The sequence below is a fragment of the Pelodiscus sinensis genome, chromosome 16, assembly GCF_049634645.1.
Source record: "Pelodiscus sinensis isolate JC-2024 chromosome 16, ASM4963464v1, whole genome shotgun sequence".
In the NCBI taxonomy this organism is placed as follows: Eukaryota; Metazoa; Chordata; order Testudines; family Trionychidae; genus Pelodiscus; species Pelodiscus sinensis.
In genome coordinates, this window is record NC_134726.1 from 16,675,785 (window position 1) to 16,699,454 (window position 23,670).

The 23,670-nt window shown below is 42.2% G+C and overlaps 1 protein-coding gene across 2 annotated transcripts in view; it reads right to left on the reverse strand.

The window, feature by feature from the left end:
• Window positions 1-23,670, reverse strand: part of SHISA9 (shisa family member 9) — a 353,976-nt gene that overhangs the window by 30,401 nt on the left and 299,905 nt on the right. For both annotated transcript variants that reach the window (XM_006131457.4, XM_006131456.4), the window contains exon 3: window positions 12,948-13,103. In XM_006131457.4, the coding sequence (XP_006131519.3) occupies window positions 12,948-13,103 (156 nt within the window). The remainder of the gene's footprint in view (window positions 1-12,947; window positions 13,104-23,670) is intronic.

The window sequence follows — 23,670 nt, forward strand, 5'->3', positions numbered from 1 at the left end:
GACTGTTATTTTCTTCCCCTCCAACAACTGCTAAGGGATATACAGACACCAATGTACCTGCTACTTAAGTCAATAGAAAAATTCTGCATGATTTTATTGGGAGCAGGAATGGTTCCTGAAAGGCTGCAGAAAATGAACAACAATTTTCAAGTTCTCAGCAGAAACATCCGCACACGGAATAGCCAAATGCAACATCATTTGTCTATATGAGAAGAGGGAAGGGTTCCTAGGACAGCACTGAGCTACAAAACTGTGGTTCCAAGCTATTTCTGATTTCATGCTTAGCCCAGTAATGGGAGATGTGGGGGGAAAGCAGGGATTACCTATTAACTACTTCTTGAGCAAATGAACACCCCAAAAATAAAAAATCCTCCAGCCAATTAATATACAGCATACACATATATTACAGACTCTTATGTCACACTTGGTTCTAATAGATCCAGTGTTGAATCAGGCAAATTGCCTCATCTAGCATCATATGACACTGAACATGCCTCTAAATATATAAAATTATTAACTGAATCATCCTCTGGATATGACAAATGATGCCTTAATCTGTACTTCCTTGTCTGTTTCCTAGGTGTTAAATCCAGTGAGCTATTCCTGTGTTTAAGATTCTTTTAATCCATTTTTGTGCCACCACTTATGGAAGTAGTAGCTGAGATTTCTTTTCTGCTGGAAATGAAAAAATAGCAATGTAGTATTTATTTTGCAATCCATTTTTCAGACTTTGCAAAGAAATGTGGTTCTTTATTTATCCATCTAATGGTATGGCTGGTGACAGTCAATAGTGTAGCATAATTGAATTATGCCTAATGACTTTAATTCTGATCTTTCTAAATGATCATCCCCCATGATGCCATAAGAACATCTGTTTTATGTGCATGGTGGGGATTCTGCTTCCAGAGTGTTGTTTTCCCACCTGTTTCTCACCCACTCATCCCTTGCTTTATGTAGATGCTCCTTTGCAGGAGCTCCATAGAATAGTGGGTAGCATGGAGAGGTACCACTGTTTGCCATGTAGAAATCTCTGTCCTCTAAAGCAATCTGGGTGGTAAGTAATGCAATTCAGGATTATATTATAAGTACTTTCCTTTAGATTTCATAAGTGGCTTATGCTGAGCCGCTACAGGGGTCCTATCTGAGAGTATGTCTACATTGCAGAGTTTTTTCAAAAAAACTGTTGCTTTTCTGAAAAAACTTCACTTACATCCACACTGCAATCGCATTCTTTCGGGAAAAAAATGAAAGAACAGAGGGATTTTTCGGACATTGGTAAACTTCTTTCTATGAGGAAGAAACCTTTTTTCGAAAGAGCTGTTTCGGTAAAAGTGTGTGTGAACGGGGAAGAAGGAGTTCTTTTGGAAGAAGAGGGAAGAGGAAAAAGCACAGGTGTCCTGGTGGTCACTCCATCCATAGTAATCACAGCTTACATGAGAGATAGTGTCCATTCAGTATGGACACTATCTTTCGAAAAAGAAGATTGCTTTTTCGATGCGCTTTGATAGTGTGGGTGCTCTCTTTTGGAAGAAGTTTTTTCAGAAGACCTCTTCCGAAAAAGCTTCTTCTGAAAGAAGCCTGCAGTCTAGACATAGCCTGAGAGAGGTTTTTTCAGAGGCTGTGCTACTTGGTGAGGATGAATCAGGGGAGCATGATTCCTGCAAGATAGCTTCTGTCTCAGCTCTGAATGGGGATCCCTTCTCTGCAAATTCCCAGGATCTGCAGGGTGAGGTGAGGGTATGGCCGAAACCCCACCAAACCCTTCCCATTAGAGGGGTGTGGTTCAAGTGGAAATCCTTGAGAAAAACCTCACAATAATCCCTTAGTCTCCTCCCACACGTTCATGGATTTCCAGGGTAGCCAGAATTGGACAGATGGCTTCCCTTGCATGGTTTGCCAGGGAGATTTCTTAAGTGCAGATAGAAGCCATAATGTGTCATATATAACAATAAACAACCCCCTCTCCCTAAAAAAACCTCCTACCGCCTAGTCAAAAGTGACAAAACAAGAAAAACTATGGGGTTTTTGAGCATCATATTTGCAGTTTCTCAATTTGGCCATGTGTAGGACTGGAATGGTGTTTTACTTTGTTTCCCCCTGTGGAATGAAAGAACATTTAAACTTCAAGGGATGCAAGAAGCTGTGAACTTTGAGGTGGTCATGCTGCTGCATGCAGAGAGTCTTGTTTTATTTATGCAAATATTACCAGTGAGGACAGGTGCTGTGGCCACTTGTCACTCTTTGAAGATCCTGGAAAAAAATGAGCTACCTGTGCGAGTGAGTATTGCAGAACGGGGCCTTTAGAATGCTAAGAACAGTTTCCCTATCTATTAATGCAAGAAGATAACTAATCCATTGCAAGAATCTCTGTCTGAGGGAGACTTAGCTTCCAGCTACAGCATGGCATTTAACCCAGATAGCTTAGGAGAAGGGGTTCAAGTTCAGATTGGACTGATCATGGCTTCCGATGGGCAAAAGGCTCAAAAAGGAATTGCAAAGTCTTTTCATGAAGTGACTCAGTAAATCCCAGCACTCCAAACAGGTATACTTTTCAAGAACTTTCTATGTCAGCAGTGCATAAATGAACAATGACTATTTAAGCATGGAATACAAACAAGGGTGATGACTTGGAAATCAGAATAATTTATGTAGAAAACCACTTTCTGTACTTTTCCACGTGGATAATGAAATGTTGAGAAAGTACTAGGGCTGTCAATTGACATACATTAATGCCTGTGATTAACACAGTCCAGGATTAATGCATTAAATTTTTTAATGCGTTAATCGCAGGTGTTAATTCTGTGCTGCCCTTTGAAGTGCCACTGTAGTGCTTCAAAGGGGTAGCCCAATGCGGAGCCCGGGATCAGCTGGGGAGTCCCCAGTTGACTCCAGGCTCCAATGCCTCTTTGAAATGTGCAGACGTGGTGTTTCAAAGGAGCAGCCACCTCATAGATGTGCTGGGGATCAGCTGTGTGGCGGCTGCCCCTTAGAAATGCCACTTCCATGTGTTTCAAAGGGGCAGTGGAGACTAGGGTCAGCTGATTCACTATTATGACGTTCCATGAGGACTAAGGGATGTTTCGGAATAGCGTTCTATTTTGAATTTTAGTGCTGTGTAGACAGCGCCAAATTTCAAAATAAGCTCTTTCGAAATACACTTGAAATTAGCTATGCAATCTGATTTATTAAAAACAAGTCAATGACACGGACAAGATTGAGAACTATTGCTCTCACATCCATGAATGTATGTGAACGTATTCCATTAGACATCATCCGTGATATCCACCATGGGCTGTGGCAGGAGTCTAATGATGTTGGGAAAAATTCTCTGGCTAGATAGAGATGGAACATGGAAAGGGGCAGCAGATGGAAATAAGCATTCAAGAATATTAGTGATTCGTAAAGTTGGATCTGCTTCCACTATTGCAGGGAAGTGCAAATTGTAGTCTTCTGTTCGAGAAAGGTCCAGTTACATTCCAGTGGAGAAAACAGAGGTTGTTTCTGGGGAAGGCAGGAGAGAGAAAATAAAATGCTTCTGGGGAAGGTGAAAACAGTTATTGGGCTCAATTTGTCACTGTCCTGCCCTGTTAGTAGACTTTTATATGAGTGCAAAGTGGGTGTAAACTCTTATCATATTGGAATAGTGCTGTCTGACACCAAGTGGCAGGCGAAGGCAAATCTGACCCTTAGTTCCCATCCTTATCGACACTCAAAAGGAATCCCAGAACTGAAGGCTGCATCAAATAGCAACCCTACAGAACAGTTGATAGCAGAAAGTGAAGAAACAAATCCCCTCTTCAGGACCCCTGAAAGGGAGGAGCAAAGGTGGCAACTGCCCCAGGGCTCAGTGATTCAAAGAGGCCCAGAGTTCTGGCCACCGCTGCCCTGAACAGCACACTGCAGAGCTCCAGACAGCACATCCCAGACAGTTCTGGGAGGGGTGTGGTCTGTGTGGTGCAGAGGGCTGGCTGCCATGGCTCTAACTCTTTTGCCTGAGGGCCCGCCCTTTCCAGGAGCATGGAGCCACCCCCTCGCCTTCCCTAGGAGCCTGGCGAGTCTATTGGCTCATCTACCTCTCTTTCATGGAACTTGTAGGAAGAATTTAGACAGGATAGAAGTAGGGTAACCATCTTTACCCAAAGAGAAAATAGGACATCCCACGGATCAGCCCCTTTGTCATTCCCTCATGCAGGGCAGCCAGCCTGAGCCCTTCTTGCCTCCAGCATGCCCAAGGCCAGTCTGAGGTCTTCCCACTTGGGGCTGACCCAACCCCCCTCCCCTCTCCTCTGCGGTTAGTCTGAGCTCCCTTCCAGCTATGGCCCTCCTCCCCCAGGGCCAGTCAGAGCCTTCCTGCTGCCTACCTGCAAGTGGGGCTCAAGCCACTCTCTCAGGGTACGTCTACACTACAGCGTTAGTTCGAACTAACTTAGTTCGAATTAGTTAATTCGAACTAAGCTAATTCAAACTAACTCGTCTAGAACTAAAAACTAGTTCGAACTAGCGTTTTGCTAGTTCGAACTAGCAAGTCCACATTGAGTGGACTCTGAACAGGGCTTAAGGATGGCCGGAAGCAGTGCCGGCAGGGCATAAAAGGAGGACTTAGAGCATGGAGATGCTGTCTCAGGCTAGCCGAGGGCTGCGCTTAAAGGATCCCGACCCCCACCCCGGACACACAGTTCTAAGGGGTGCCCCGCTTGCAAAGAAGTTCTGGCTTGGAGTGCCCTGAGTGCCCACACTGGGCACATCACACCACTTGGCCATCAGCCCGGCTGCACTTGCCGCAGGCTGCCATCTGGGGAGAGGGAGTAATTGGGGGGCTGCAGGAGAGCTTCCACCCCCAGAAGCCCGCAGAGCCAGCCCAGTCCTCCCCATCGGGGGCTCGTACCCCATTCCTCCCTCACCTCCTTCCACTTACCCTTCCCTAGCCCCCCTTCTTATTGATGTACAAAATAAAGATAACGTTTCTTCCAACATTGATTCTGTCTTTATTGAAAAAAACTGGGGGAGACTGGGAAAAGGAGGTGGGAGAGGGGAAGAGAAAGGCTGGGAGAGGGGAGGGCAACTACAATGATCAGGGGTTGGGAACAGGTCCCAGATGAAGAAAGGCTACAGAGACTGGGACTGTTCAGCTTAGAAAAGAGGAGACGGAGGGGGGACAGGATAGAGGTCTCTAAAAGCAGGGGTTGGGTGGAGAGGGTTCATTCATAAAAGTTCTTCCTGAGTTCCCATAAAGAAGGACTAGAGGACACCAAAGGAAAGGAATGGGTAGCAGGCTTGAAACTAGTAAGAGAAAGTTGTTGTTGTTGTTGACAAAGCAAATAGTTAACCTGTGGAACTCCTTGCTGCAGGAGGCTGGGAAGGCTACAACTAGAACAGAGTTTAAAGGGAAGTGAGATAAAGTGATGGAGGTTGGGTCCATGGAGTCCTATTAGCCAGAGGGTAGGAGTGGTGTCCCTGCCCAAAGTTTGTGGAAGGCTGGAGAGGGATGGCACGAGACAAATGGCTTGGTCATTGTCTTCGGTCCATCCCCTCCAGGGTCCCTAGGGTTGGCCGCTGTTGGCAGACAGGCTACTGGGCTAGATGGACCTTTGGTCTGACCCAGGACGGCCATTGTAAGCTCAGGGCTCAGGGTCGGGGGTCTCAGTGGACCCCCTTGATTTTCATGCACACCTGCTCCTGGGTGGCCAGGCTGGCAGCTCTCCTGCCCTAGACGGCCACTTTCCTGTGCCTAGTGCGGAGATCGTGGACGAGGTCCACGATGTCCGCACTAGCCCAGGAAGGTGCCCGCCTCTTGCGGTCCAGGGCAAGCTCCCGGGAGCCACCAGCCTGGTCCCGGCAAGAGGGGGTGGGCTGGGGGGCATCGGGTGGGTGGCTCTGTGCCGTGCCAGGTGCAGGGTCTGCTAGCTGGGTGCTGGCAGGCTTGCACCTGGCACGGGCACCGTAGCCAGCCCGTGCCCCTTTAAGGGGTCCGGGGCCGGGAGGGGGGCATAGAGTTTCCCTGGTGTTGGCCAGAGTGGCCACCAGGGAAACCTGGGGAGGGCTAGCCTCCCACTAGTTCGAACTAAAGGGCTACACAGCCCTTAGTTCGAACTAGCTAGTTCGAACTAGGCGTTAGTCCTCGTAAAATGAGGTTTACCTAGTTCGAACTAAGCGCTCCGCTAGTTCGATTCAAATTCGAACTAGCGGAGCGCTAGTGCAGCACCTATTAAAGTTAGTTCGAACTAACGTCCGTTAGTTCGAACTAACTTTGTAGTGTAGACATACCCTCAGTTCTCCTTCCAGCATGCTGCTGGCATTGCCACTCCCTCCCTCCCATCCTCCTCTGCATATTCCTCCACATCCCGCTAGGGGTCTCATCCCACTTTTTTGACTAAATTGTGCATTTGTCTCATTTTGCTCTTGTCAACTGATCATCAAATGGCAAGAGCAAATGGAACAAATGCACCATTTTGTCAAAAAAGTCAGGATGGCTAGGACATTACTGAAAAAAGCAACTCTCCTGGCCACAACAGGGTATATGGTCACCCTAAATAGGAGAGGCATATTTGAATCTACTGTTTGAATTTCCTCAGGGAAAATCCTTTCCTATTTAAATAAAATATATGATGTCAGTGATCGCCATTTGAACGCTGTTCCCTCCCCCTCTTTCTGCTGAATCAAGTGCTTTTAACACCTTATTAATAAATAACAATGGCATTGTTCTCATTTAGCAATTCTTGTGCTCAGGAGTCCTGAGTTCGTTGGAATGCTAAACTTTATGCAGGTGCGGCACTGTATGCCCTGAATTACTATAGGCCACTAGCTTTTTAAGAATAGGAGCTTTTACAGCATCTTACACATAATTCTCTGCACGCTGAATCTCTGCCTGCTAGAAATAAGCAGCCAAATTATTAGGACATCTATCGTACAGTTTGAAGCAGCTGCCTTACCTCAGTGAAATTTAATATTGTATCTGGTAATTCATCACTTTTTCAATTACCTAAACATCTTATCAATTGGTCTTTAATACCAAGATATGATTGCTGATATTTACATATTGTTACTGGTTGCTAATAGTTGATAGTAATGTTTTTCCACAAGAAAATAGAATTAAGCTTAGCGAACTAATTCCTAACATAAAGATCATGTAGCGTGAACTGCACTTAAATAGCTGCGGTTTGTTTCCATGTACCACAGAGAGATGAAAACCATACTCATTACATTTCTGCTGTAGGCAATTGGATCAATGCTTAAATCACTTGTCATCAAATGCAAAGGGAAAACTAGAGTGATGGAACTAAAGTGATTAGAATCTGAGTGAACTTTATGATTTAAGTGGGGTGTATACAGCCACATGAAAGGCAGAAATTGGTGTAAATCTAGAACAGCATCAAAGTCTTTGTTTTTTGCCAATGGCATCTCTGCTCAAGAGACAACTCTGGATAAGAACTGAAACTGTCAGGTTTTGTATTACTCTTGTAAAAAACTACACCTGAATGTAAAACTTGATAAATATGGTCTCACAAGCAGATCTCATGAGTCTGCATGGGAAAGAGGAGTATATTTACAAGTGACTAGGAAAAGAAAGTGAGCACTGTTCAAATCCACTGGAACTGGATATCCATAGCCTTGGAAGTTTAGTTCAAGATTCAGACAGGTGAGCATCATAGTTTGGAATCCTATCCAAATCAAGCCTCAGAATCTTGAAAGGCTGATTTTAATTCAATAATTACAACATAAAACTTAAATGCCAGTGTCTTAAAGCTTCTTTGAGCTCTTGTATTGTACCATTTCTTATGCCTCTGAGTTCTATTGATTTAAATAAAAATTTAAAGTCAGAAATTTGCAATAAAATAGATGAGAACAGTTATAATAAGGCTTTTCTCCTTTCTTCAAGCACCTCACTATCCAGGAAGGGCAAAAGACTCCTATTTAGGTTCCATCTTCCTGTTGTGATTATGTACCATACTGCAGGTGATAAGAAAGAAACTCCCTGTATGAGAATTTTTGAACATACTTTATGCTACCACACATTAGATCTGAATCACTATGAACAGCACCACTACCTTGGTTGTTAGATCTTACCTCCAAGCTATGCCTAAATCTTGCCCATTCTTTCTGACTAATGTCTCTAAGGGTACGTCTATATTATGGGATAAGATTAAATTAAGATACACAATTTCAGCTATGTTAATTGTGTAGCTGAAGTTGAAGAAATTTAACTCGACTTTTGGTGCTGTCTACACTGCAAAAGTCGAAGGGCGACTTCCTTTACTCCTTGTGTAAGCAGAACTACCGGCATTGACCAGAGTGCCCCTCTCAGTTTGAATTACTGTGTCTTCACTAGACCTGCTAATTTGAACCCTAGAAGATCCACAGCGGCAGCTTTGATCTTCTCTGTAGTGTAGACATAAACTAAGATACAGCCTTATCTTATCCATTTTTACCCCCAAGAGTCTAGCAATACTCCAAAGCTTCATGCTGTTTTGACAATCAAGGGCAGATGTTTTTGATACCATAACTGGCCGTGGCAAATGTTATAGGTTGCAAATTTTCAAATGTATTGTTTTCTGTCTGAAAAATGCCAATTCATTAAAACCCAAACTGTTCGCAAAACAAGAACAATTTTGCTAAATCTCGTCACTTGAAGATTTTTTGGGGGTACAAAACACTTTTTGAAATTGTCAAAATGTTCTATTTTGGCATTTTCAAAACAAAAAATATTTTTTGTCAATGAGTTTTTGTTCTGACATTTTAATACTTCTAGAATCATAGAATACTAGGATTGGAAGGGACCTCGAGAGGTCATCGAGTCCAGTCCCCTGCCCTCATGGCAGGACCCAATACTTTCTAGTTCATCCCTGGTAGACATTTATCTAACCTGCTCTTAAATATCTCCAGAGACTGAGATTCCACAACCTCCCTAGGTAACTTATTCCAGTGTTTAACCATCCTAACAGTTAGGAAGTTTTTCCTAATGTCCAACCTAAACCTCTCTTGCTGCAGTTTGAGCCCATTGCTTCTTGTTTTATCCTCAGAGGCAAAGGAGAACAATTTTTCTCCCTCCTCCTTGAGACACCCTTTTAGATACCTGAAAACTGCTATCATGTCCCCTCTCTTATGCCTTGTGAAACGAGGTTTACAGGAGCGGTTGACAAAGGCTTCCCTTGTCGACCGATCTGCGTCTAGACTCCCACACTGTGCCGAATCAGTTGATTGTTGGCTCAGCGCGGCGACCATTTTTATTTTAATGAAGCGGGGATTATTTAAATCCCCGCTTCATTGACTATGTCAGGTAAGCTAGTTTACATGGCTCTGTCGACAGAGCCATGTAGTCTAGACGTACCCGTATTTAGCTTGTAACCCCTAGATCCCTTTCTGCCATACTCCTTTCTAGATAGTCATTTCCCATTCTCTGTGTGTGAAACTGATTGTTTCTTCCTAAGTGGAGTACTTTGCATTTGTCCTTATTAAACTTCATCCTGTTTACCTCAGACCATTTCTCCAATTTGTCCAGATCATTTTGAATTATGACCTATCCTCAAAAGCAGTTGCAACCCCTCCCAGCTTTGTATCATCTGCAAACTTAATAAGCGTACGCTCTAAGCCAATATCTAAATTGTTGATGAAGATATTGAACAGAACCAGTCCCAAAACTGACCCCTGCAGAATCCCACTTGTTATGTCCTTCCAGCATGATTGTGAACTGTTAATAACTACCCTCTGAGAATGGTTATCCAGCCAGTTATTCACCCACCTTATAGTAGCCCCATCTAAGTTGTATTTGCCTAGTTTATTGATAAGAATATCATGTGACACCGTATCAAATGCCTTACTAAAGTCTAGGTATACCATGTCCACTGCTTCTCCCTTATCCACAAGACTTGTTAACCTATCAAAGAAAGCTATCAGACTGGTTTGACATGATTTGTTTTTTACAAATCCATGCTGGCTGTTCCTTATCACCTTATTATCTTCCAGGTGTTTGCGGATGATTAATTACTTGATCCATTACCTTTCCTGGCACAGAAGTTAAACTGACTAGTTTGTAGTTTCCTGAGTTGTTCTTATTTCCCTTTTTATAGATGGGCACTATATTTGCCCTTTTCCAGTCTTCTGGAATCTCTCCTGTTTTCCATGATTTTCCAAAGATGATAGCTAAAGATGATACCTCCTCTATTAGCTCCTTGAGTATTCTAGGATGCGATTCATCAGGCCCTGGTGACTTGCAGGCATCTAACTTTTCTAAGTGATTATTAACTTGTTCTTTTTTTATTTTATCCTCTAAACGTACCCACTTCCCACTAACATTCACTATGTTAGGCATTCCTTCAGACTTCTCGGTGAAGACCAAAACAAAGAAGTCATTAAGCATCTTTGCCATTTCCAAGTTACTGTTTCTTCCTCCTCACTAAGCAGTGGGCCTACCCTGTCCTTGGTCTTCCTCTTGCTTCTAATATATTTATAGAATGTCTTCTTGTTTCCCTTTATGACTGTAGCTAGTTTGAGCTCATTTTGTGCCTTTGCCTTTCTAATCCTGCCCCTGCATTCCTGTGTTGTTTGCCTATATTCATCCTTTGTAATTTGTCCTAGTTTCCATTTTTTATATGATTCCTTTTTTATTTTTAGATCATGCAAAATCTCCTGGGTAAGCCAACGTGGTCTTTTGCCATATTTTCTATCTTTCCTATGCAGCGGAATAACTTGCTTTTGTGCCCTTAATAATGTCCCTTTGAAAAACTGTCAATTCTCTTCAGTGTTTTTTCCCTCAGTCTTGTTTCCCAATGGACCGTACCTCCCAGATATCTGAGTTTACCAAAATCTGCCTTCCTGAAATCCATTGTCTCTATTTTGCTGTCCTCCCTTCTACCATTCTTTAGAATCATGAAATCTATGATTTCATGATCACTTTCACCCAAGCTGCCTTCCACTTTCAAATTCTGAACCAGTTCCTCCCTATTTATTAAAATCAAATCTAGAACAGCTTCCCCCCAATAGCTTTTTCAGCCTTCTGAAATAAAAACTTGTTTTCAATGCGGTCCAAGAACTTATTGGATAGTCTTGTAGACAATTTTTTAAAAGAGAAAAAGGTTGCCATCAAAATGAAGCATTTTGAACTGATAAGAATTGATTTTATGCAAAAATTTTGAGATTACCAAATTTCATCCCAATTTTGGATGGGTAAAATTTTTGAAATCTCAAAAATTATCTCAGGATGGAAAAAACATTTGCCACCACACACAGATTTCAACTTGCAATGAATAATTGTTCTCATGTGATGGATTCCTTTGAGTGTTCCCAGTTGTCTAAGTCAAATAGCCAGTATCATACCTCAAGAAAAAAGAAGGTAGGATACTGTTTGAAATGTAGCGGGGGGTGAGGAGAGAAGGGATCATATCAACTGGGAAAGGATTGGTGGGAAGCTATGAATGTACAGAATCCCCAATTTTTGCTTTCTTTTTCACTATAAGGGGACTGAAGTGATAAGGTAACAAACACTTCATATCCATAAGTGTTGTGCTAGGGGTGTTGAAATCTCTTAATTATACACCAATAGCCTGCTAATTGCTACAAATAAAGGCCATTCTGACTGAAGGTTTCTATAAGGAAACACAAGCCAGGTACAGGCAGTCCCCGGGTTACATACAAGATAGGGACTGTAGGTTTGTTCTTAAGTTGAATTTGTATGTAAGTCGGAACTGGTACATATTGTAGGGGAAACTCTAGCCAAACATTTCTCCAGAGCTCAGTTTTATTCTCCCACACCTCACTTCCCTCAGTCCTTTATTCTCAAGCTGAGGTGTCTGCTAAGAAAAGCCGCTCCGCGTCTCCCTGGTCTGCTGTAGGGGGGCGCTAGCTTCGCGTCTCCCTAGTCTGCTGGGGGGAAGCAGCTAGTGCAGGGTTGCCTCACCCCGTTTGTAAGTAGGGATCCGATGTAAGTCGGATCCATGTAACCCGGGGACTGCCTGTACTTAAAATTGTGATCTCAAACTTTGCCCATTCATTGATTCCTGTATATCCTTTGTCTGTGTGTGCAAACTAGGTAACTATTTACTTAAGAAAGTGTTCAGTACACAATTAATTGATTTGTAGGGGGAAATCCAGTATTTGTGAATATAGTAAAGGTACTATAAACTGAAAATAATATGTGTGTGTTTCTGCATGTGTGCAAAATCCTGAGTTGTAACTTTCTGATGCCTAACTGTAAGGTAACCTCAGTGTTACTTTTTAGAGTACTTTCCAAATGAAATAGGGTTAGAATGGCTCAGATTCAATAATTAAGTGATGCAAAACAATAACCCTTTCTTTTTTAACTTAGAAGCTGATTGTTAACTGGCACTAGAATATGGAATACTAGCAGGTGAGGCCCATTATTGACCAGGCAAAGTCATTTTGCGTAGCTTACACTTATAGGAATATTCAAGAAATTAAATATATGTAATAGATTTTTTTATGAATGTGCTTGCAAAAAGGAAGTAAAAGAACAGTTTTAAATTTGTAGGATTTCAACTTCAAACATTATTAATTTTATTGAATAATTACCATACATAGTAAATTTGAATCAGAAACTTGTAAATTTTCCATTATTCTTTCCCTAATTTGAATTATTTTGTGATTTATAATAGTAAAAATTTTATTTGAACTAAAATGACAGTTGAATAAGAGACTCGATTTTAACCATGTTAGATATTTTTATGAATTCTAATCATAAAAGTTATGACTTTTTTCCAATTAAAAACAAAAATAATTATTTAAACCTTTCACCTAGCATATTCTGTTGTATAAAATTAGTGCATTCGGATGATTTAAATGGCAGGCTTGTTTATGCCAAATTTGGTATCTGTAGGTAATCTTGAAGTATGACTTTAGTTTGCACAAACAAATCCACAAATAAACAAACAAACTCTTCAAAATATATAATAGATACTGTATTAAATGAGGAACCATGCATTATTTGGCTTGCTTACCGACTGCCTTTAGCGAGGCGTACTTGTTAAGCTCCTTGCCCGGGGGCTGTTGTTCATAAGGATTTGTGATCTGTCCCATGCTGGGGTATGAATGCGGCTGTGCCATCTGAGGGAGGAGAGGAGAAGTTGGTACCACGTTATTCATCTGGGGACCATCTGTATTAAATAAAAAAAAACAGTCTTTAATTTTGATCATCATTTTGCATTACTAACTAGACAGAGTGAATGCATCACATTGTTTAATAGAAAATCTAGTGTTTACCAGAAAACAAATAAATGTTAGAATAGAGCCATTCTAATCTGCCCCAGCAAATCTATTCACAGGCCATGGTATGGTTAAAGCAGCATATTTGAACGGAAAAAAGATTTAGATTAGTAAATAGTATTTTAAATCAACTGGTTATTAATACGCTAGGGGTGAGTTCATTGAAACACTAACTGCATGGTTTTGTAGTATATATATTATATTAATTACACAAGCATCTTGCGTGTGTGATATATATATACACACACACACACACACACACACACAGAGAGAGAGAGAGAGAGAGAGAATACAAAATTAGGTGCTAATGTGTTTATATATCAACACACTAGGATATAGTTCCATATTCCAACCTGGACTCTAAAGTCCAGGTGTATTTGAATCTGGGATTTGGATCATGTCCATCATTAACACTTGGTGACAATGATCAAGAATGCAGTCACTCTAAATATGCTGATATCTTTAAAGGACAGAGTCCATTTGTATTTTTCTTTCTCCCCTCCTGTCTCCTCTATGCCTCTCCCGTTTCCTCTCCCTCCCGCCCCCATGACAATAGGTCTCATGTCTGTAGAAGATAACATTTACCGTAGCAGCTACCTCAGGGCTAGAAACAGAAGCTGGTGAGTACTTGTAGACTGTCATATCAGTACAAATTTTATATCTGTTCTCAGGCTGTTTTTTTCTGTTAGATAAGTGAATACAGTGTGACAACTCCCACTCCCCATAAGATATACTTGCTTGTACTATGAGCTTTTCCACCATTATTTTAGCATCTAACTTGGTGAATCAGACTTGTATGCTGTTCCCAGTAAGATAGATTTCTACATGGTCAGCATACCCTTTTGGTGAGTCTGATACCAAACTGCGTGCTTTTCAGTATTTCGAACTGTGTGTTAGTAAAACAACAATACTGTTATCAAGTATATAGAGTTTCAGAATTCTTATGCACAGAAGAGTCCATTTTTGTTAGTTATTCCTGCAATGAAACCAGCCATAATGCCAAATTTGTGACAAAACAACCCTCATAGGGTATGTCCTCACTAGCCCCCTAGTTCGAACTAGGGAGGCTAATGTAGGCATTCTAAGTTACAAATGAAGCCTGGGATTTAAATATCCCAGGCTTTATTTGAATCTTCCCGTCCGGGCACCATTTTAAAATCCCCTTAGTCCGAACTAACTTCCCGCGGCTACACGCGGCAGTCAAACGTTAACTTGAACTAAGTCCTTAGTTTGAGTTAACTGTTATACCTCGTGAAATGTAAAGGTAAAGTCTAGCATAGGTAAAGTATAGGAGGTCACAGTCCTTTGTCTAGCTTTCACCTCTCTGTCAGATTTATTCAGCCACATCTTTAACAGTAAGAAGGGGAATATAGAGAAACACAGACAAATAAAATGGATTTAAGTATAAAAAATGTTCTTTCTTCCAAAGTGCACTCAAGTGTTGAAGTCCTACTTTGATCCCAAGCTATTATCAGAGTTAATGTTGCTGCTTTTCAACTCTTCAACAATTTATGAGGATTTAATAATTAAATAAATTAGCTATGTTTTGTATGTCTCCGGAATCTTATTCACCACTTTGATGGCTTTTGTTTAAGGCAATGGAGTATTCGAAATGTTGACTTTCAAGCTGATTAATGACAAAAACCTCTTTCATTGCTGTTCACTGACTTCTACAGTAGCCCTTGTTCATACTGAAGTACTAATGCAAGGCTAGATGATTGGATGGAAAACATTATTAATGTTTCACATTCAACTGGCCATTAACACAAAGGCTAAATAAGCAAAAGGCCAAATGGAGGCACAGTACATTGTATAAGTGAGGAAAAGATGCATGTTTATACAAACGTCCCTATTAAACTGGATTTCCTAGATTTAAAGGGAAATCTGAGTTGTCTGCATTTGCACCCTTTATTCTGAATTCTGCCCCTTTCACCATCAGTGAAAACTATGCATTTCCATTTTCAAGATTTTGAGTCTCTCAGCTGTTTGAGTTCTAATTCAATTATAATCTTTCTTGTGTTTTCTTTGAATGAACTTGATAACCAAATGCCACTCTGGAACCACTTTATCTTTTTCCTACCAAAGACAGGTAATTTTACAGGGATGATTGAATACACCAGTATTTGGATGATATTCAGAAAAATCTTATTATGGAGTTAGGAAGGGGATTTGACTGTCTAATTATAGCTTCTGGGGGAGCCCAGGTTTAACCACAACTAGGTAATGTTCTTCATCAGGACTTGCTCCGCCTACACTCAGTACAAAGTCCTGTTTAAAACTGTGTTAGGTAAAATGTGTGAGCTACATGTTCTAAAATGAAACCTATTTGCATGAGGGTTCAGTGACAGGCACACTCCCATTTCTAATGCCCTGATGGGAACTGAACAGGAAACATTTTTTTTCTGTCCTGTCAGACTTGAAATGGGATAAAAAGTCATAAACTAAAAATAAATAAATTGTGCATTGATAATCCATAAAATTTTTCTCATTGCATCAACCAAAATGTTTTCATTTTGATTTGATATTTTTAAAAATGTTAACTTTTTTAGTGAAAATAAACCAAAATTTCAAAACAAGAAATCACTTAGGATTGAAAATTAAAACTTTTCATTTAAAAAATGTCAAAGCAAGATGTTTTGATGATGTTGTTGAAAAATTCCCAACCAAATCTACCCAGAACCTTTATGTCGAATCCATCCACCAGCCATATCTTTTCTGATTGATATTTAGAAATACAGTAGCTAGCTTACCAAACAGGGACAATTTCAAGCTCAAGGCTCTAACTATGTTGCTCAGCACAATACACCACATAACCAGCTGGCACTTTTCAACTGCCAGTTCACCAACCTAGACATCTGTTGGGGACTGCAAATGAGGCAGACAAGAAGCAGCTGATAAAAAGTTCCTCAGGGTATGTCTACACTACCCTCCTAGTTCGAACTAGGAGGGTAATGTAGGCATACCGCACTTGCAAATGAAGCCCGGGATTTAAATTTCCCGGGCTTCATTTGCATAAGCGGGGAGCCGCCATTTTTAAAACCCTGCTGGTTCAAACCCCGTGCAGCACGGCTACACGGGGCTCGAACTAGGTAGTTTGAACTAGGCTTCCTAGTTCGAACTACTGTTACTCCTCGTGAAATGAGAGCAAAGAGCCTTAGAAGCGAATGTATCAGCATCTCTGGTGAAGAGGCTTTATTTTATGGCTAAGGTCTGGGCTGTCAAACCAGCAAGCCATGGGGTCACGAGACTCCACCCCACCAAGGATGGGTTGAACTGCTACGGTAATATTAAACGCAGTACTGAGGAACTGCTTTGAGGCTGACTGAGAGCTCCATGTTTATAAAAATGACAACGACTTTCTACTGAATAATAATAGAGAATACTGCTGTGTATCGCAGACATCATACAGCCTGCAGCTAATGGAGATTTTGTAAATGGAAATGCTTTAAGAACTGATGCATCTGTTTTCTAATCCTTGCTTTTTCTGGTAATTTTCAAAGGTCATAAGGATAACAGTGAAAATACCTATTTGGCTGCAGTCTATTGCAATATACGCTGCATTACATTTAATTATGGTAGTGTCATATCTAATTTATGCCTTTTGTTGAGAGGCCACAATGACGGGCATATCAAGCAATCATTAAACATAAAATCAATACTCAATACATCAGGGGCTGACAGATTCTCCCCCACATCAACACCTATTTGGGAAATGTATTGTGCATTATGTTGCTTATTTATTGGTGTTAAACTGTCCTGAGTTTAGAATTTGGGAGAGGGAGATATATGCCAGTAACATAATATAACAGTAATAAGTGTGTTTAAAACGTGGTTTGCCTTGAATCTTCCTAAACCTCAGGAATGGGTCATTATTAAAATCTTCATTGTCTTCAGCCCTTGGAGAGTTAAAGCTATTCTACAGAGTGGCCTGAGGAGTCATTTCCTTCTGTAGCAGAGAAATCAATTATCTCAAGCTTGGAGACAAGAAAAATGGAAAAAAAGCATACATTTAATGAACAAAATAGAATTTATTAGTAAACAAGCAGCTGCGGACATGGGAAGAAGAGCAAATGAGACAGGCAACAGGAATACAAAAACAAAATGTGAGGGAGGGCAGAAAAGCAGAACAAGATTTTGCTATGAAAACCACCTGCAGACACATACAAAAAGGAAATAAGGCAGGACATACAAAAGGATAGCAGGAAGTTGGCAAAGAGAGAAACAAGAGCAAATTCAGAGCAAAATATAAAACTAGTTGGGCATTTTCAGATACTCAACAGAGAAAGATAAGCCCTAAAGCAGCTAAAGTAGAGAACAACAGCTATAAAAGCAGAAGAACAAGGTCGAACGAATGTTTGCAGATAACTCCCTCCTTATTCTGTCTCTCACAAGTGCATGCAAACATACATTTGTTTCTTTTCTCTACTATAGGGTTTCCTTGCTTTATTTGCAGGGCCAATTCAGCCAGGGATGCCAAGTCTGCAAGCCACGGGGAGACTTCTCCCCACCAGAGATGGGTTGAACTGGTAGTGTGATATTAGATGCAGTATTGAGAAACTGCTTTGAGGCTGACTGTGAGCTCCCTGTTTATTATACCACTAGGGGGCTGTGCCCCCACTCACTGTGCTCACCAACCCCCCCCCTCCACGCAGGTTAAGCAAACCCAGCTCTTCCCCGCCCCCTGGGGGGGCCACCAGGGAGGGTCTGGATGAGGCTGCGCCACACTGGGTCCCTTCTCACTCCCGCCCCCCTCCCCCCTGCCAACCCAGACCCCTTCTCTCTCTCTCCTGCCCACCATCTCAGGCCCCTTCTCCTTCCCCTTCTGTGCCAATCCAGGCCCCTTCTCTATCTTCTCCCCACGCCAGCCTGGGCCATTTCTCTCCCCATCCCAAAGCCAACCCCCCTCCCTGACAGTGGCACGCGCCAGGCCCAGCTCTAACCCCGGAGCCTGGGGAGGTACAGGGGTGCCTGGCCACTCCATGTGAGGCACAGCGAGGTGCAGGTAGTGCATGTACATGCGACGCTCCAGAGCACTGCACCCTGCTGAGGTGGGGAAATCGGCAGCATGGGGGGCTGCTGTCCTGGCCTCTCCCCTGCGCTTCTCACCGTCCCAGCCCTGCCTGAAGAGCCCAAGGCCACCCATCCACCCGCCAGGAGCAGAAGTGAAGTAGCAGACAGGTCAGCATGGTGGCTCCCCTGGGCGGCTCTGGGATGCTCTGCCAGCTGCTGGGAGGGAGTAAATCTCTGCAGGGGCAGCTGGACTCCAGGTGGTCGTGCACTGTAGGGTAAACTGAGACAGTCCATGGTTATCTCTCCTCCCATGCTCTGGCTCCTTAAGAACCTGGCAGCAGAAGCCCCCAAGCGCCCACTGCTGGCACATAATATAGTGCCCAAAACTGGACACAATACTTGAGTTGAGGCTTAATCATAAGAGAGTAGAGGGGAAGAACTAACTTTTCATGTCTTGCTTACAACACTCATGTTAATGTCTTTTGTTTGTCTGTTTGTTTGTTTTTGCAACAGTGACACACTGTTGACTCATAACTAGCCTGTGGTCCACTATGACCCCCAGATCCCTTTCTGCAGTATTTCTTCCTAAACAGTCACTTCCCATTTTGTATTTGTGAAAATGATTGTTCCTTCCAAAGTGGAATACTTTGTATTTGTCCTTATTGAACTTCATCCTGTTTACCTCAGACCATTTCTCCAGTTTGTTCAGATCATTCTGAATGTTAGTCCTATTCCAAAGCAGTTGCACCCCCTTCCAGCTTCGTATCATCCACAAACTTTATAAGCATACGCTATGTGCCATTATTTAAATCATTGCTGAAGATATTGAACAGAACTGGTCTCTGCAGAATTGATCCCTACAAATCCCTTTTGTTATGCCCTTCCAAAATGATTGTGAACCATTGATAATTACTCTGAGAATGGTTATCCAACCAGTTATGAACCCACATAGTTGTAGCCCCATCAACACTGTATTCCCCTAATTTATCTATAAGGTCATGTGAGACTTTATCAAATACTTACTAAAGTCTAGGTATACCACATCTATCACTTCCCCCTTATTCACAAGGCTTGTTATCCTATCAAAGAAAGCTATCAGGTTGGTTTGACACGATTTGTTCTTTATAAATCCATGCTGATTATTACTTATCACCTTATTATCTTCCATCTGTTTGCAAATTGATTCCTTAATCATTTGCTCCATTATTTTTTCTGGCACAGAAGTTAAGCTGACTAGGTTGTCTTTATTCCCCTTTACATAGATATTAAGAGATTATAGATGTTATGAGATAGGATGAGCAGAATCTAGAGGTAGATTCTGCCACCTCTAGTATTCCATCTATTTGTTTGTATACTTTTTTCATTTCCACTCTTATTTGTCTCCATTCTAAAGTAAACAGTCTCAGTCTTTTCTTTATCCCTCTAAAAGTTTTCCATGCTCCTGATTTTGGTTACCTTTTGCTGAACTCCCTCTACATTTGCAGTACCCTTTTTGAGATGAGGTAACCAGAGCTGAGTACACTGCTCCAGATGAGATTACACCATCAACATATTATCCACATAACTGGATTACCATCTAATTCCTTAGGCAGTATAATGTCTTGTGTGCACTTAAAAAAACAAACAAACAAACAAACACACAAAAACAAAACAGAGCTGCACGCTGAGCAGAAGCTCTTTCTTCCCAAAATGGGATACCTGTGTGGGGACAGTTCATACACTACAGGCCACTTTCTTATTTCTGGAGCAGTGTCCTGTCAGAAACACAGCTAATGTCTTAGTCTCTGGTTAGGCTCCAAATGTGTAGGAGTTGAATTGAGTTCTGTGATATCAGTTGGCTGATTTGCTGCCATCCAGGAGGGCGTGGGAGTGGGACAGCACTGGTCTTGTGACTAAATTGGCTGGGAGCCTGTGTCTTCTGCATAGTTGCTTATTTCATACTCCCTGTGCATTGTATTATACCATTGGACTTGCCTCTTATTTATTTTCTGTACTCTATTGTACGTAAATACACTTTATTTTTGTACTTTTTTAAAGATAACTTCTCATATGGACTTTTTGCCACGACATCATATTCCCTTTTATGAAGGACATTTATCTGTATGAAAACAGGAACTTTCACTGAAGATTTAGCCACCTCTTATTTTTTCCCACTGAAGTAGTTGTAATTCTGTGATCAAATTTGTCACATTGTAATCTTCTTCTGAGCACACCATTGTGACTTCACAAACAGAGGATTTTAACTTTTTAAGAGGGGCACTAAGGAGATGAAGTGTTCAGATACAAAGTCTCTGCTTACATAAAAATCTCCAGTTTTTGAACTGGGATGGGAAATATTGTTGGGAACAAGAAGTGATGCTATGCTCTTACTCCAATCAACATTTTTGTTTTTCTTCATCTTTTCTTCTAGCAGCTATGCAGACAGTGAGCACTGAGAATATCCCCCCTACCTATGCAAATTAAGGAAAGAGAAAATCAGCAAATTTGACTTAGAAAGCTGAATTTTTGGTCAGCAGAATGTTGTACACACTTTCCCATGAGGTGTCAGCTGTTTTTTAAATCAGTTTTGTCCAGTCCTAGAAATACTAGCAGGATGCTTGAAATGTGCCACCTACTTCTATGTTCCATCATCCTACTTTATTTTGTCTCCTATTGAAAACTGTTTTCTTGCCAGTTATTCTATAACGTCTGTTTTAGAATAGCAATGTGGTGGTCTCATTATAATCCTTGACATTTTTCTGTGTTCCTTTGCTTATTTGAATTTGAAGTTGAATTTGGAAAGACAATGTATGTAGAGTGGTTTTATTTTTTCATTTTTCAGTAGTGATTATGGGCCACCAACTAATGCAAAGAAGATTTTCTTACAGTTTGAATATATTAAAATATTTTACTTGGGACACATCAATGAGCATCCTGTCATCTGAACTGGCCAGGTGGCCTGATTAATTTGACACCATTTGAGAGATACTGAATGAAATAACATGTTGTATAGAATAAAAATTACAAGAATAAGAATGATACTCACTGTATCTTATACCAGGGGTTAAAATTTCTTATCCAATTCAGTATCATTTAACTTCTTAACATGGGCCAAATATATCCACATTAAAGCAGAATTAAGCAAAATGAAACCAATTAAGCAAGAATCATCATTCACTATCAATGGGCTAAATTAGCTTATTGGGAGGTGTCTGCCCAAATTTAAGCACATCCCATTTAAGTGGAATATACTCTAAGGTAGTGGTCCCCAACCTTTTCAGGTTGGCGGGCGCCAGGGGGCGTGGCCGTTCGCCCGCCGGGCGCCAGGGGGCGGGGACACTTGCCCGCCCGGGGGCGGCCCCCCCCAGCTGCATGCCCGGGGGCGGGGCCCCCCCATAGCCACGGGGCCGGGCCCCCCCCCCATAGCCACGCGCCCGGGGCTGGTGCCCCCCCCCCCGTAAGCGCCGCGCGCCCGGGGCCAGCGCCGCCCCCGTAAGCGCCGCGGGGCCAAGGCCGGGGCTGGGGCCAGGGCACACGCAGCGCCCCCGGGGGCGGGGCCAAGGCCGGCGCCGGAGCTGGCAAGGGTACGCACGGCGCCCCCGGGGCCGGGACCGGCCATGTGCCCGGGGCTGGCACCTGCCAGCCCAGATTGCTCCGCGGGCGCATGTAAAGAGCCTGGCGGGTGCCATGGCGCCCGCGGGCACCGGGTTGGGGACCACGGCTCTAAGGCTACGTCTACACTGCGCATTGTTGCACAATAAGATGAATATTGCATACCTAATGAGCCGCCATTTTGTGTCTTGAGCTTTTGCGCAAGAAGGAGCTGTCTACACTGATCCTTCTTGCACAAAAAATCCCTTCTTGTGCAGAGCCGTTCTGCCGCTTATTTTCAGGAAGAACGGACTCTGTGAAGAGGGTGTTTTTTGTGCAAGAAGGAGCAGTGCAGACAGCTCCTTCTTGCGCGAAAGCCCGTGACGCAAAAATGGTGGCTCATTAGGTATGCTGAGATATTCATCCCTATGCCTCATTTGCATATCTTATTGTGCAACAATGCGCAGTGTAGACGTAGCCTAAGAGATATATTGTGTTCAATTACATTCAGATTCCTGAATCAAATACCTTCCAAGTATAACTCAGCTCATGTCAATGGAAACTGTGCTTGGGTTCTAATGTGAGGCTTTTTGTCCAGATATGGACAGATTTTCTTCTGTGTCACAAACATATAAAAACTTGGAAACATACAAAAACTCTTGGAAGCAGTGGAGAATCATTGCTCAACCTTGAAAGAAATAGCCACAATTCGATACCCTTTAGATGCAGGTTCCTGAGGCCTGGATGATGCATCTTACTATTTGATTTTATGTTTTTCAATGACTCTTTTAAAGGGACAGCCTTTTTTTGACTTTTCAGCTAAGTAAATAATCTTTTAAGAAAATAACTTTAAAAACTGAATTACACTAGAATCCTCTTGCTTCCTGTCCTTTTCTATGATCAACCCCAAACATAAGATAAATATGTATTGCTTCTTTGTGAACCATAAGAGCTTAAGGTAGCCTTTTCATCTATAGCAACTGATAACTTAACTAGTTAGTTTTTATTTGAACCATTCATCAGAAGACTTTTCAACCTGTTTCCTATATAGTTCATGTTGTTTTATCCAAGTTTATTCATGGACATTACAGGAAACTATGGGGGAAGGAAGAAGATAAAAATGAAAATTGCCAAAGGAAAAACATTTTCTTTCTTCCTATTTTTGGCCTCTTTATTTGCTTTAGGCCTTTGAAGCAACAGTTGAAGTATCATGAGGCAGGCAAAGCAGATATACAGGAAAAAGGTAAATATAACGCAAGTACAGTAATTCCTCATTTAACACTATAGATATGTTTCAGAAAATGATCGTGTTAAGTGAAAATGTGCTATGCTGGGTCAATTTTCCTATTGAAAACAATGGAAAAAGTGGGGGTTGTGTTTCAAGCGGTGGTGTCTGTTGGGACCTGGACATAAGGTTGGGGGAGAAAAGGGACTGAGTTACAGCAGGTGTTTGGCTCTGGGGAAGGGAAAGGGAGGAAAGGAGAGGGGGACTGGATTGGGAGTATGCCCCTGTGACAGGTCTGCCAGGACCTGCACTGCATCCGGCGAGGGGGGGTCACCGGGGAACAGCACGGCGAGCGGTGAACCCTCCACCGCTTTGCAGGGAGGCGGGGGAAGCCCTGCGCAGCTGCCGGCAATGGGCTGACTGGGGAAATTGTGTTATTCTGGGGACGGTCGTGTAATTCAAAAAACATCCCCCCCCCCAAAATTGTGCTATCGTGAAAACGTGTTAAGCGGGCACGTGTTAAATGAGGAATTACTGTATATGACCAAATAAATTCCTTTCCAGAGAGTCATTTATGAACACCCTGCCCAGGAAATATGTTGTTATGGTATTTCACAGACTGAATCAAATACCTTTCTAGGTAAGAATGAACT